This window comes from Myxine glutinosa, chromosome 7 (genome assembly GCF_964187855.1).
Source record: "Myxine glutinosa chromosome 7, kmMyxGlut1.1, whole genome shotgun sequence".
NCBI classification, from domain to species: Eukaryota; Metazoa; Chordata; class Myxini; order Myxiniformes; family Myxinidae; genus Myxine; species Myxine glutinosa.
Window position 1 is genome coordinate 120,816,250 of NC_136267.1, and position 14,779 is coordinate 120,831,028.

Genomic DNA, 14,779 nt, shown 5'->3' on the forward strand with positions numbered 1-14,779 from the left:
TCAGCCATTCATTGGTGGATTTACTGGTATGTTTAGGGTCATTGTCATATTGCAAGACCCACCTTCGGTTGAGCTTCAACTTTCTGACAGATGGCCTCACATTATCCTCAAGCACCCTCTGGTACAATGAAGAATTAATAGTGGATTATATGATGGTGAACTGCCCAGGCCCTGATGCAGCAAAGCTGCCCCAAACCATAATATTTCCACCACCGTGCTTTACAGTTGGTATCACGTTTTTGTGGTCAAATGCTGTCTTTGGTTTTCGCCAAACATGTCTTCTGGTACTGTGGCCAAATAGCTCTGCCTTTGACTCATCTGTTCAGAGCACATTGTTCCAGAAGTGGTGGTCTTTGCCTTGGTGTTCATTGGCAAACTTTAGTCTTGTCCTCATGTTTTTTCTGGACAGCAAAGGTTTCCTCCTGGCACACCTCCCATGTAGATCAAATTTGTGCAGCCTCTTTCTAATGGTAGACTCGTGAACTTTGACATCAACAGTGGAAAGAGCGACCTGTAGGTCCTGTGATGACATTCTGGGGTTCTTAGAGACTTCTTTCAGCTTCTTGCGGTCTGCTCTTGGGCTGAACTTGCTGGGGCGGCCTGGCCTGAACAAGTTGGCAGTTGTTTGGAATCTTCTCCACTTGTAGATAATCTTCCGGACAGTCGAATGATTGATTTGAAATTGTTTGGAGATTTTTAAATCCCTTCCCAGACTCGTAGGCATCTATAACATTCTTTCTGATCCCCCAAGGGGGGATTAATCCCCTTGTTCTTTCTGGGCTTGGTGGAACCGAGACTTGAAACGCCCCTTCCGGGCAAACGCAAAGTAGGGTTTCGGGACCAACTCTCGCTCGTACCTAATTCCCTGCGCCGCCACGGAAGTGAGGAAGCAAGCCTCGCACGAGCCACGTGTGGTTTGGGTTTGCCGAGCGGATTGAGTACCACGTGGTCCATGCAGTTTGGGTCGTGGAACCCGATTCGAGCGGTTCTATTCGTACCAAGCTTAGCCAATGAGGAAACCACAGGAACGATCGAATGGAAAAAGGAAGAACACAGGTTTAATTATTCCCACACGTATGTATAATGATCGGGACGCAGAGACACAGAGCAGCACTTAGTCAGTCTTATCTTATCATCCGGACGTGGGCCCGTCACACTCACACAGGGGATTGCAGATAGGTTGATGTTCAGCCAAACGCGTCGACGTGGTCGTCCAGGAACGGCCCCGTCCGGCTCTCCACGGTCCCAGCACGTCCCGCGAAGATGTTAGCAGGCGGTGGAAGGCACCTCGTAGCGCGTCTCCCGAACAAAGGCAGCCGATGAAGTGGAACGGCAAATGCGGGACTCTCAGCATGGCTGGCGATTACACCGCCGTTATCACTCGCGCGACTTAATGCACTGTATACGGATCGGCCTCCAACTCAACCGAGCATCACTTTATAATAGCACGTATTCCGGTTCATGCGCGTCTTTCTTCACCCGCGTATCTCTCACAGTTTTCTGATGCTCACAACTCCTCTTCAACGATTCCTCCAGGTTGGTCAGTGCGCGCGAGTCCTCCTCTCATCACCGAGTCCTTGCGAGTCCTCCAGTCCTCTTACTGCTGCGAGTCGAGTCCTTGTGAGTCCTCTCGGGGGCTTTGTGCAACGGGTTATATAGCTACGCCCACGAACCTTCTGGCGGAAGAAGTCTGGCCACACGAGGCGGAACGGACGCCATTTGGAAGAGCTGAGAGGACTCAGTCGTGATAGAGTGAGCCTGAGTGAGTATATCAAATAGAGTGAGCCTGAGTGAGTATATCAAGACAAGAACAAGATCTAGAAGGAGGTATGTACGGTGCGATTCATATAATATATTGTTTAGTTATCGTCGATGAGGAATATGGGGTCGGAATGGGTGATCGGCCTGGGTGACTTGGTCTCGACTAGATGCTAGGCCGCACCTCATTTTGTTAAATAAAGTGGTCACAAAATATTTTTTGATGGTTTTAATGCTTATCATTAGATGCAGAACGTTCGTAGTGAGGTATAGATATATGGATTGACATCGGATGGCATGGGATTTGGGATTTAGGAACTCCGGGGTTTTTTCATTAGGAATATATTTCGTTAGGAATTAGGAATTAGGAATATTTCATGAGGAATATATTTCGTTGGAGGTATTGACTTATATAGGGTTGGTTTTCTAAAGCTTATATCAGAATATTAACTTATATCAAATGGGTCTTTTGAGGGGAAAGTGTGATGACGTCACCACGTCACGCGGCACGAATGCGTGCCTGTGTCGTTGGAGATACTGACTTCTATAGGGAGGCCCCATCACCCTCCCCCATCACCCTCCCCCATCACCCTGCCATCACCCTCCCATCACCCTGCCATCACCCTGCCATCACCCTGCCATCACCCTGCCATCACCCTGCCATCACCCTGCCATCACCCTCCCATCACCCTCCCATCACCCTGCCATCACCCTCCCATCACCCTTTATTGGACCATTTGACTTCTGTAGGGTTGGTTTTCTAAGGTTTATATCAAAATATCAAATAAATCTTTTAAGGTGAAAGCGCGATGACGTCACCACGTCACGCGGCACGAATGCGCGCCTGTGTCGTTGGAGGTATTGACTTATTTAGGGTTGGTTTTCTAAGGCTGTAGGCCGCACCTCATTTTGTCAAATAAAGTGGTATTCGGGTGGTTCCGGTATTTGGGACCGCAGGGACGGAAAGTGCAGGTACGGGGTGCTTGGCACTCCCCAGCCGGCCCGCTCTGAAGGTTCGGATCGGGACACCGGGATTCATTCCGGTCGCCCGGTCGGCCCGGAGGTGGGGGTGCGGGGCCTGTCACGGAACGTCAAAACAAACTCCTCCCTCCCATCCCATCACCCTGCCCCATCACCCTGCCCCATCACCCTCCCCCATCACCCTGCCATCACCCTCCCATCACCCTGCCCCATCACCCTCCCATCACCCTACCCCATCACCCTCCCCCATCACCCTCCCCCATCACCCTGCCATCACCCTCTCGTTGGAGGTATTGACTGATATAGGATTAGTTTTCTAAGGCTGTAGGCCGCACCTCATTTTGTCGAATAAAGTGGTATTCGGGTGGTTCCGGTATTTGGGACCGCAGGGACGGAAAGTGCAGCCGGCCCGCTCTGAAGGCTCGGATCGGGACACCGGGATTCATTCCGGTCGGCCCTGAGGTGGGGGTGCGGGGCCTGTCACGGAACGTCAAAACAAACGGCCTGCCGGGGCCGCCCAAAAGTCGGGCGTGAGGGGCGCGTCCACTAATGGAACGCGCCTCGCTTCCCAGATCGAGGGCCACGTGGTCAGGAGAACCTCGTCCCTTCTGGTTGCCCTGCCGTCCCGCCGTGGGCGCTGGCAGGGTGTACTTCAAACTAAGCTTAAGTGTCAAGTGTTAAGTTCCTCCTTGCCCTCGCAAGGGAAAGGCTAGGGTCAAGCTCTTCCAAATTTCCAAACACTAGGAATCGGACATCTCAAATTAATTAATTAATTTGTTAACACAGCTCAGTCGCCCGCGACCTCTCCAGCGCGGGCGTCGAACCAGTTCATTCCCGGTGCGGCCGGGCCGAATATCGGCCCGGACGTGGCTGAAGCCATTGATTCCGCCGTAGCCCGCTAACGCGTAGGCTCGCGCGTCCCCGGTCCGCCTGGGCTCCGCGGGTGCCCTACCGTGCCCGGCACTGCTGATCTCTCTTGCTTCCGGGAGTAGGTGCCGGTGCCCGGGGACGGAGTTCGCTGTCTAAACATGGTAGCGCTAGGCCAGTGGGACCGCCGGAACCCACGTGCACTCACAAGTTGTTCTGCGCGTGGGCGGCAGTATCAGACTGGGGCGCCCAAACGCTCCCCGGCTAAAGTTCATCCTGAAAGCGCCCACATTGTGCGGACAAACCAAGTCAAGGGCCACGTGGTCAGGAGAACCTCGTCCCTTCCGGTCACACTGTGCCTATCGGCCGGCCTCGAAGACCGAAATTGTGACGGTGTCACCCGAAATTGTGACGAAATTGTGCCTTCTCTACTGTTATGGTCCGACCATCCAAATCCTTGCCATTCAAATCCTTTTCTGCATCTTTGGCGTCCTTTGTGTTTTCAAACGTGACAAAGCCAAACCCTCTCGACTTTTGCGTCTCCCTGTCTTTTATCAGCCGCACTTCCAAGATTGGTCCATATTTGCCAAAAATAGAGTCCAGAACATCTTCACTTGTGTCAAAGTTCAGTCCACCTACAAAGAGCTTGCCAACATTGCCTCCATCCATGACTTGTGTGTGCTGACACTTAGTTTCAAGGTACTCGACAAGAAGTGCCTGTGCAAAGCGTGACATCAGTACCTTCTCCTTCTCTTCAGAGCGCTTCCTACCCATAGCACGAGTCGCGGCACAGGATGGAAAGATACCCGGAATCTCCCGCTCCAACCGTGCGGTGTTATTATCCATACTAGGCTTTTCAACCAACATCGGATTACCAGAAACTCGACCACCGGCCAAATCATTCCCGATAACAAAAGAGATTCCCTTTACAGGAAGAGTGGCTTGTAAACCTACGGTGACCGGTGCTGACACCAAATCAGACTTCAAATGGATGACATGAAGTGGAGCTTTAACATAGCCACAAACCCCCTGTAAAAGAACACTAACACCAGTTGCCGACTTCTCTGACAATGTCAAAATGCCCTCAAGCATCAAAGATTGATGTGCTCCTGTGTCCCTCAATACCCTAACAGGTCTCTGGTTCGTTAAGTCTCCATCCAGTGACACAAACCCTTCTGAAATAAAAGGTTTGTAACCCTCTTGAACAAAGTCGTTCTGTGATGCCGTAACTTTGGCATGGGAACCTTCACAAGGCACTGTCCTCCAAGGACGATTTCTCGCATTGGCCAATGCATTCAGAGTTGTACTAGTCTGACTCCGCTCCTGATTTTTCCTTTTCAGGGCGTAACATTGGGACATCAAATGCCCAGGTTTCTTGCAAAAAGCACAAGTAGGCCCGGAGGAAAAACTCATGGTCTGCCTCGGGCCCCCCAGAAGATAAGTCTGTCTTGGAACTGTAGTCTTCTGATCCCTAAAAGTCGCGGTATCAGATTTGTCCCCATAGTCATCTCTGGGCCGCCTCCATGAATATTTGTTCTCCACACTTGATTTACCATAACTCCCCTGGATAACTCTAGGCGGGAAGTTAGGTTTGTGGAATCCCATCCTGTGTGTCAAGGCATAGTCATCTGCCACGGTTGCTGCCTCATACAACTCTGGTACTTTCTTTTCATCCAGATGTACTTTAATGTCCGCGTGGACACAGTTTAAATTCCTCCACCAAGATCAATTGTCGCAACAGGTTGAAGTCTTTCCCAATCCCCTTCGAGTCACACCACCGATCAAACATGGTTTCCTTCATTCTGGCAAACTCCACATGGGTCTCACTCTCCCTCTTCCTGGCATTCCTGAATTTTTTCCGGTAAGCTTCAGGGACCAATTCATAGGCTTTGAGAATGGTTTTCTTCACTATCTCATAATCTGCACATTGGTCAATCGGTAAAGCCGAAAATATATCTTGAGGTTTACCCACCAGAACACTTTGCACTAACATAGTCCAGGACCCCACAGGCCATTTTAGCATTTGAGCCACTTTCTCAAAGTGTAAAAAAAACTTGGCTACCTCCTTTTCATTGAAGGGTGGAACCAGCTTCACATGCCTACCAACATCCCAAGTGTTCTGACTAGTTGTCGAACTAGCCGGCATGGATACTACTTCTCTCCGTTCTCCCATTAATTCCAGCTCCTTGAGTTTTAAGTTCCTTCTGATACTCCATGTCACGTTCCTTTAACTCCCTTTCGGCTCTCCTTTCCTCTGCTCTTTCCTCTGCTCTTCTTTCTCCTTCAGCTCTCCTTTCCTCTGCTCTTCTCTCCTCGAGTTCTTTTTCAGCTCTCCTTTCCTCTGCTTTTAACCTTTCCTGGCTCTGCAGTTGCATCTCCATTTTCCGGAGCTCCACATTTTCTTTTTCCTCTGGTAACCAATCCAAGGCTACCTCTTTCCATGTTCCTTATCCCACCAGAGATTCTACCACCAATGTCTGCATCTCTGCTTTCTTCATATTAACTCGGACCTCCAAGTTCAAATATTTCGCCAATATCAAGAGTTCCGATCTTTTTAACGCTTGGAACTGTGCCTCATTAGGGGACGCCGCAAACTTTTCTGCGTCAAACACCATGGTGACTATTAGTTAGCACCTGTTAACCTTCACACAAAAAATTTCAAATTTTCTTTTTTTGAAAAATTTGGGAATGCTAGAAAAAATTCAAAATTTGGGAATTTTGGGAATGTTAGGGAATTCTATCCCGAACGAGTGTGTTAGGGAATTTAATCCCGAACGAGATTTGGGAATTTTGTCAGCAGACGAGCCCCCAATTTCTGTTTCGTGCTCCTCCCCAAACCCCGGTCACGGTGTATCTCCGAGCCCCGAGAGTCACGGCAGAAAGATGTGTTATTCTGTATGTCAAAGATCAATGGTGTAACCACACCAATTGCTACCAACAAACAAGTATTGTATTAAGATCACACAAGAATAACAGTACAACAACAATAGTAATCAATTGTACAACCAATATATATTTCCTATGATGGTACCATCAGGTTCGTACAATATAACTCACTGTGCTCCAAGTGAGCGAAAAGAAGAACATTCCCAATGTCTCTTTTCCGGCATCAAGCCAAAGTCGAAGCATACATTCAAAGCAAAACTGGAATGGCTTCAGAACAAGAACATGAAAGTCCTTGAGTGGTCCAGTCAAGGCTTAGACTTGAATCCCATTGAGAATCTGTGGAAAGACTTGAAGATTGCTGTTCACCGACGCTCCCCATCCAACTTGACAGAGCTTGAGCAAATCTGCAAGGAATAATGGGAGAAACTTCCCAAATCCAGATGTGCAAAGCTGATACAAACATACCCAGAAGACTCTAAGCTGTAATTGCTGCCAAAGGCACTTCTGCAAAGTATTGACTCAGGGGATTGAATACTTATGTAAATTATATATTTCCGTATTTCATTTTTAATTATCTTGTAAAAATTTCCTGAAAAGAAAATATCCACTTTGACATTGTGAAGTATTATCCGTAGATCAGTGACAAAAATTTTCAGTTGAATCCATTTTTAATTCAGTTTGTAACACAACAAAATGTGAAAATGTCAAGCAGTGTGAATACTTTCTGAAAGGACTGTACATACATGTCTGCTGGCATTAGTTGGTGGACGTTAAAGATCCCACAGTGTCCTTCGCGAAACGTAGGCGATCTGTCGTTGGTACCCGAAACAAATTACAAGTTCCTGCCTTGACTTCATGTGTCAGAGTGGCAACCCATCCAGGATTGCACCCCTAGCCAACAAACTGCTTCTCCAGAATGGACTCTAGACACCCATGAAATCGAATGTTTAGTTGTGTGGTATGAGCTTGATACATCGTCAAAAAGGTGTTGTTTTGATATGGAGTGAAACCTCTTAAAACCAAACCCTCCAGAAATTGGAAAATTCATCCTATCACTTTATTTTAGATCAGGGTTTTTCCTTCTCAAGCTACGATTCTTGGCTTTGAGCACCCCGTCGCCCCAATACTACAAATAGGACCAATATATATCCTTCTTTTTTTGAGAAGGATATATACCTCCACGTTTCCGGAGCAGTGAATGAAACTGCTTCATCATGCACCTGCTATCAGGTGACATTAAAGTTGATTATCTGTTGATTAAAATAAAAATCAGCTTATCCTGCTCATTCCTCACAGCTTGTACTCAAACCCTGAAGATGTAAGAAAGTTCCTAATGCATCTTCCTTTTTTCAAAACAAAACCCTTTGTTTGATGTGTACAAATCGTCCAAAACGAGCTGATGCCATTGAATTGTCATTTTCAGACACTCGTGAATTGAGACCAGAGCTGAGCGAGACGTTTCCTTCATACTGGGAATACACTTCAAACTCTTCACTAAGAACATTTGAAACGAGGCCTTTCCCGAATAGGTGTGGACGAGGTCATCGAATGTTCGGCGTCATCGTTGGCAACGAAGATTCTGGGGTCATTTGCGATCAAACAGATTCTCAGTGCCACGGCCCATTGAAGCCAAAGACCCAGTACAGGTCTCGCCTTCCATCACTTCATGTCGGTTGCTTTACTTGTGTAAATTTATCTTGTCAAATTGATCAACGCAATCGTTGGTGTAATCACTAAATTTAATGTTTTTCAGTGATGTCTACTTATTGCATATGCACGACCTCAAAGGGAATTATTTGGGATATTTGAGGCGGGTGTGGTTGCGATCATCGATAAATCTACATATCGTCATTGCATTCCAAATCTCTCTTTCTAAGTTGAATCTCACTGGAAATGCTTGCTATTTTGTGGCATATCTCTGGTTTTTCCATGGTTGTACCTACATTATCTCCAGATCCATTATGATTTGATCAATTTTTTAACTAACTGAACTGTTTTTTTTTTTGTTTTTTTTTTTCTTAGGTTTAGTGTGCGAGCCTTCACCTTCCTTGGAAAATCACCGGACTTGCGTGGATCTCTCTACTCAGACACCTTCTACTCCCTTCCGATTGTCACTGCCGCAGGTGTGAATGCAGTACCACTGACATTATTCTCTCGGCCAACCTGAGGTCCAAAACAATTTAAGGATACTTGCAAAGCAGCTGATCATGACCAAACTTAATCCTTTTATGTTGTGAAACGTCTGGAAAGGAAAATGTGATCGGAACCTTTCTAAACCGAAACATTATTCTGTGCAGCTCCACACACTAACTTTTTATGCGTGGTGTCACCAGTGGTGGATGAGACAGGCTGACGACCATGATAGTTCATAAAACAAAATCGTAGTATTTTTAAACATACTTTTAAATAAAAAAATTGTTGTTTTTTTTTGTTTTTCTTTTTAAAATTTATTTATAAAATATATAATTCATTAAAAATATATATTTATATAATTAAAATCTAAGAAATTATATTTATTTATATTTATAAAATATGTATATAGTATATATATATATATTTATATAATTAATTTTAAAAAATTATAAAATTTAAATTAAATGACATTTTTTAAATTAAATTTTATTTCAATTATTATTATTATTATTATTATTTTTAAACGGCTGAAAATGCAAGTAATTTGCATATAAATGTTATCTTACTGTTGATACTGTTAAAGAAAAGTCCACAGGTGCTCACCATTGATCCATCTACTTTGGGTTTGATCTTCGATAGGTCATATTGATTGACCTACTCCTAGGCCAAAGTTTTCTTCTATTTCATTGCCAGGAAGGCTGTGTCTTGTGCTTTGTCTTCAACATCAGTCTGGTTATTGGCATTACAATTTTATTTTTTTAACCAAGTTAGTCGTATTGTGTGCAAGAATTATTTTGGTGTTCACGGGCCAAGTTGTTCATACACACAGTATACACATACACACAGTTCCACTTCTGAACTGTCGTTACTCCTATGCCCATCTACGGGCATTGAGCTGTTCGGGTTAACGTTAACCCACGTTTCAATAGCTAGTAATTTACCCATGATGAGGTTGCTCCTCCATCACAAAGTGCTACTGAAGCATTCCCCAACCAAAGCAAGAATTGATTTGGCCAAGGGTACCAGCACACCACAATGGTCTACACATTTATACAAGTACCACGAGGTCTTCGATGTCTACAAGTGAATGTTAACAAATAGGACAGCCAGCTTAACATCCATTCTGAAGGGTTAGCGTTAGATGACTGTTTATATTGAACTCAGACTGGACAGCTCAAAGGTAAGGTGTAGGGCCGAGTGAGGCCGCTGTGGGTGGGGCCGAGGAGGCCTGCGTTGCCTTTGCCTGGAATAAAGATGGCGCTTGATGCTCTCTGCGTGTCTGCATCTTTATAACAGACATTACAATTGGCGACGACGATTTTTCGGACCATGGCTACGTCGTATGGAAAGGTCCTGGAGTATGCTGGGGACAACTTTGAACTTTTTGAGCAGCAGCTGAGCTTTTATTTCATTGCTAAGGACGTCGTCGAGGTGGGGAAGCAGAAAGTGATTCTTCTATCATCCCTCTCGCTGGAGGTTTTCCGTTTGCCGTGTGACTTGATTTTGCCGGCGAGGACTTCGGATGACGGTTACCTACAAGGTCCATAGTGAAGACGCTGCATGATCATATTAAACCAGACAAGTCACCACAGTTATCGCAGTACGAGTTCGACAACCTGGTTCAGTTTCCCGATGAGAGGGTAGCTGATTTTGTGGCCAGGATCAAGCATCTGGCGGGGGATTTTTGTTTTGGTGACGATGAACGATCACAAAGATTGAAGGATCGTTTTATCGTGGGTTGCGAGATGAGAGGATGGTCGCGTCAATTTTACTTATCGTTCAAAGAGATTATGTTTGCCAAAGCGGTTGAAACTGTGGCTGTTGTGGAACAAGCTAGAAAGGATGTTCGCGCCATTGTTGGGGAGGACTCGGCTGTTAATGCCATAGCTGCGGGAAGGTCACGTGTTTGCAATTCTTCTGCGGGAGGGTTACATGCTTACAATTCTCCATCTTGGTCAGCGGATCAGAGATCTTCTTCTTCCCGGGTACATGCAAGCAGTGCGTTACAGGGACAACTACCACAGCAGCCTTGTCAGGGGTGTGGTGGTTCACATTCTCATGGGAGCTGTCCATTTCGGATGCGGTGTGTTACCAGTGTGGTAAGACAGGCCATGTGTGGAGGACCTGTCGGGGCCGGGCACCATCATCGGTTGATGTGGTTGGGGCTGGCAGTGAGTTTGATCAATAGGGCTTGTTTCCGATGACGTCAGCTGCGAATCACCCCTTTGTGGTGGCTGTCAGTGTGAATGGCAAGCCAGTCAACTTCACAGTGGACACACTGTCAGTCTCGTGAGTAAACGGATCTGGCGGCAGTTGGGTTGTCCGGTGTTAGCCTTGATACACACTACCCTTCGTACTTACACAGGGGAGATGTTAAAGCCATTAGGCTTGATGGATGTATTGATTCGTTATCGGGACCAGCAAGCGGTGTTGCACTGCATGTGGTTGATAGTTCTGGACCATCTCTACTTGATCGTGATTGGTTGCACACCAATCGTCTGGATTGGGCAAACATTTACAGTGTCCATACGTCATTTGTCTCCTCCGTGCTTGGAGAGGATCTTGGAAAAAACACCAAGTTCTATTTGGGCCTGAACTTGGGAAGTTCAAAGGTGCTCAAGGTCACCTGCACCTGAAGGAGGGTGTCGGTCTGCGATTCTGTAAGCCTTAACCGGTGCAACTTCGCCCTTCTCGATCGGGTCAAAGCAGAGCTCTATCGATTGGAAAAGATTGGGGGTCATTGAACTGGTGGAACACTCTGAGTGGGTGATGCCCGTGGTCACAGTGCTTAAGTGGAATGGAGGTATTCGCCTGTGTGGTGATTTTAAAGCGACTGTTAACCCCAACCTCTGTGTGGAGCAGTATCCACTCCCATCCATTGACGAGATATATTGCAAAGTTGGCGGGGAGTCGGTACTTCACGAAGTTGGACTTACGCGATGCGTACTTTCATCTTGAGATCGCTCTGGAGGATCGTCACCTCCTTACCATCAATACGTGTCAGGGTATGTACCAGTATACCCGTCTTTGTTTCAGGATCACTTCAGCTCCGGCCATGTGGCAGAAGGAGATGAATCCTCTTTGTACCGAATTACCTGCACAATGCTACTTGGATGACATCCTCATTGCGGGCACCACGGCCGAACAACAGCTTGAGAACATTGACAAGGTGATGTCTAAGTTAGCTGCTCATGGCCTTCTCTTGAACAAGGACAAATGCTTATTCTTTCAGAAGCGAGTGGAGTACCTGAGGCATGTCATCACCCCAGAGGGGCTGTCAAAAGCCCCTCAGAAAGTCGTCGCTATAGCCGACATGCCCAGCTCAAGGGACAAAGTTTAGCTTCGTTCCTTCATTGGGCTTGCTCATTATTACCTGAGGTATGTCAGCAACCTGAGCACTGAGCCTGCTCCGCAGACTCACATGCTGCATCGAGATGTTCGTTGGAGGTGGAGTTCGGTGGAACAAGCAGCATTTGAACGAGTGAAAGGTCGCCCTACTGCAGACACGGTACTCGCACATAATGAACCTTCACGTCCTCTCATTCTGGCGTGTGATAGCTCGTCGTACGGCATCGTTGCCGTCTTGTCTCAGGTAATGAATGACGGTGCTGTTCGGCCGGTGTGTGTTGCGTCACGTGCTCCGACAGCAGCAGAGCAGAACTATGCTCAGATTGAGTGTGAAGCACTGAGTTTGGTATGGGGTGTGTTTAAATTTTGTCAGTACTTGATAGGTCGGAATTTTCTCCGACAAACCTATAATCGGCCGCTTCAGTTCTTGTTTAATCCTCAGAAAACCATTCCAGTCACTACCGCTGCTCGACTACAGAGATGGTGTCTTGTCCTCAGTGCGTACCACTATGAAATCAAATTTTGTGCCTCCAAACGCTCGCTAACTGTAATGGCCTGCCCCGATTGCCATCTACAAAGGCCGGTGCCGAACCTGCGGATGAGGTCGAGGTGTTCATGTTGGGACAGATTTAATCTGGTCCGGTAATCGCTGCGGAAGAGGCTGCTGCCATTCGTCGTGATCCTGTGCTGTCACATTTTGCACACATTGTTTTGTCAGGTTCTTGGCGTGAGTTGCCCTTGACGTCAGAGTATGCTCCATACGTATCACGTGCGTCCGAGCTGTCTTTAGCTCAAGGTTGTGTAATGTGGGCCATGAGGGTGGTCATTCCTGCTGCTTTACGTCAACGCTGTCTCAATGAGTTGCATGAGGGTCATTTGGGTATGGTCAAAACAAAGTTTAGCCGGGAGTTTGTTGTGTCCCAGGCTTGATGCGGACATCGAGCGGACGGTAAAAACGTGATACGTGTCAAACTGATGCTGATAATCCCTCACGCGTGTCGTTGTTATGGCCGCCTGTTGATAGAATGTGGCAGCGCGTTCCTGTGGATTTTGCAGGGCCAATCATGGGCCGCATGTTTCTGGTGGTGATCGACGCTTTCTCAAAGTGGCCAGAAGTAGCTATAATGGAGTCCACCTCGGCAGAGAACACGGTGGAGCATCTGAGTATTTTTGTGAACAACGGGGTTCCGGAGATTTTAGTTTCGGATAATGGTTCACAGTTTGTATCTGAGGTGTTTGCTGTGTTCATGCATGCTAATGGTATCAAACACCTGAGGTTGGCACCTTACCACCCAGCTACAAATGGCCAGGCTGAGTCATTTGTCAAAGCGTTGAAACATGCCTTGCATAGAGGCCAAGCGGTTCGATGTGTGCAGAGTAGGGTTGATGTGTTTTTGCATGTCTATCGTAATTCAGTGCATTCTACTACACAGGAAACGCCTGCATTCCGCATGTATGGCCGACAGTTGCAGTCGCGCCTGGTTTTGCTTCGACCTGGTACACCTGAAGTTGTTATGGCAACCAATGTTCGTTCATTCATGGTGGACCAGCCAGTTTCGGCACGGGACTATGTACACCGACAGAAATGGGTGCTGGCTGTTGTGGTCCGACTTTTCGGTCCGGCTAACTACCTTGTTTATACTTCGTCCGGGCTTATCTGGAAATGTCATGTGAATCAGTTGTTGGCTCGCTGGTCTGGTCATTCACCCACAACCAATTCCGTTCCGCCGTGCGATGTGTCCTCATCCATTGAGGTGCCCGTGACCACGTTTCGGCCAGCTGCCCATCCATCTGTGGAGCCTGATGTTCATGGCAGTGAGAGTAGTGTGGATGTTCCTCCGGTTTAAGTTGAGCCTAGTTTAGTGTCCGGCGGGGAGCCGTCATCTGTTTCCAATGTCTCACCGTTGCCGGTCGTGTCCACGGCTCAATGCCCGCATGTTTCTTCTCAACGCATTGTGTGAGCAGCATATTTGAAAGACGATGGGACTTACGGGGGAGGAGTGTAGTGCCGTGTACGGCCGAGTGAGGCCGCTGTGAGTGGTCCCGATAGAAGCTTCTGTGGGCGGGGCCGAGTTTGGCCTGCGTTGCCGTTGCCTGGAATAAAGATGGTGCTTGATGCTCTCTGCGTGTCCGCATCTTTATAACAAAGACCAAAGGTGGGCACAGTTAATACTCGTTGTGTTAAAACCACTTGTATGACCATGCATTCTGGTCCTTCGGGGTCAGGATGCATGTGTTTTGAATGACCATGCGCTTCAGCCTTGGGGTTGAAGTGCATGTGTATGCTAATGGGACAGTCTTGATAGACAGTGTGCCTTGGCCGTGGGGTCAAGGTACACGTCCGAGGCTGTTCAAATGTTTGATTTTTTACCTTTTTTATTATAAAAAAGGCAGGCCAAAGCGCTGGCCTCAAAAAGCACAGTTAATCAAAAAGTTAACTTCGTTATCCGTTAATCCGTTGACCAAAAAGTTAACTTCGATAACCGTTAATTAGTTAATTCGTTTAAAATGTGACGAAAATTATCGATAAACCGTTAACGTTAATTTTTACTATTGAAAAAACCCCCCCAAAAAACAGTTTTTTGCTCTAAAACCACCTAAAAAAAGTGCCAAAACTATCAAAGAAGCCTTTTTTTGGGTGTTTTTAAGGGCTTTTGAACATGGGCCGGCCTTACATGTTAAGGGGCCTGATTTAAAAAAAAAATTGCGGGGCCCACATACCACACTATAGCACAGCACAATACAGAACAGCACACGACAGCACAGTACAGCACACTATAGCACACTATAGCACAGTACACCACAC

The 14,779-nt window shown here is 46.9% G+C and overlaps 1 protein-coding gene across 1 annotated transcript in view; it reads left to right on the top strand.

Moving 5' to 3' along the window:
• The first annotated feature begins 7,841 nt into the window (after positions 1 to 7,841).
• LOC137430810 (receptor-type tyrosine-protein phosphatase beta-like) overlaps positions 7,842 to 14,779 on the top strand; it is a 45,285-nt gene continuing 38,347 nt past the window's right edge. The window contains exons 1-2 of the mRNA XM_078782224.1: positions 7,842 to 8,138; positions 8,515 to 8,615. Of these exons, the coding sequence (XP_078638350.1) occupies positions 7,864 to 8,138; positions 8,515 to 8,615 (376 nt within the window). The 5' untranslated portion in view covers positions 7,842 to 7,863. The remainder of the gene's footprint in view (positions 8,139 to 8,514; positions 8,616 to 14,779) is intronic.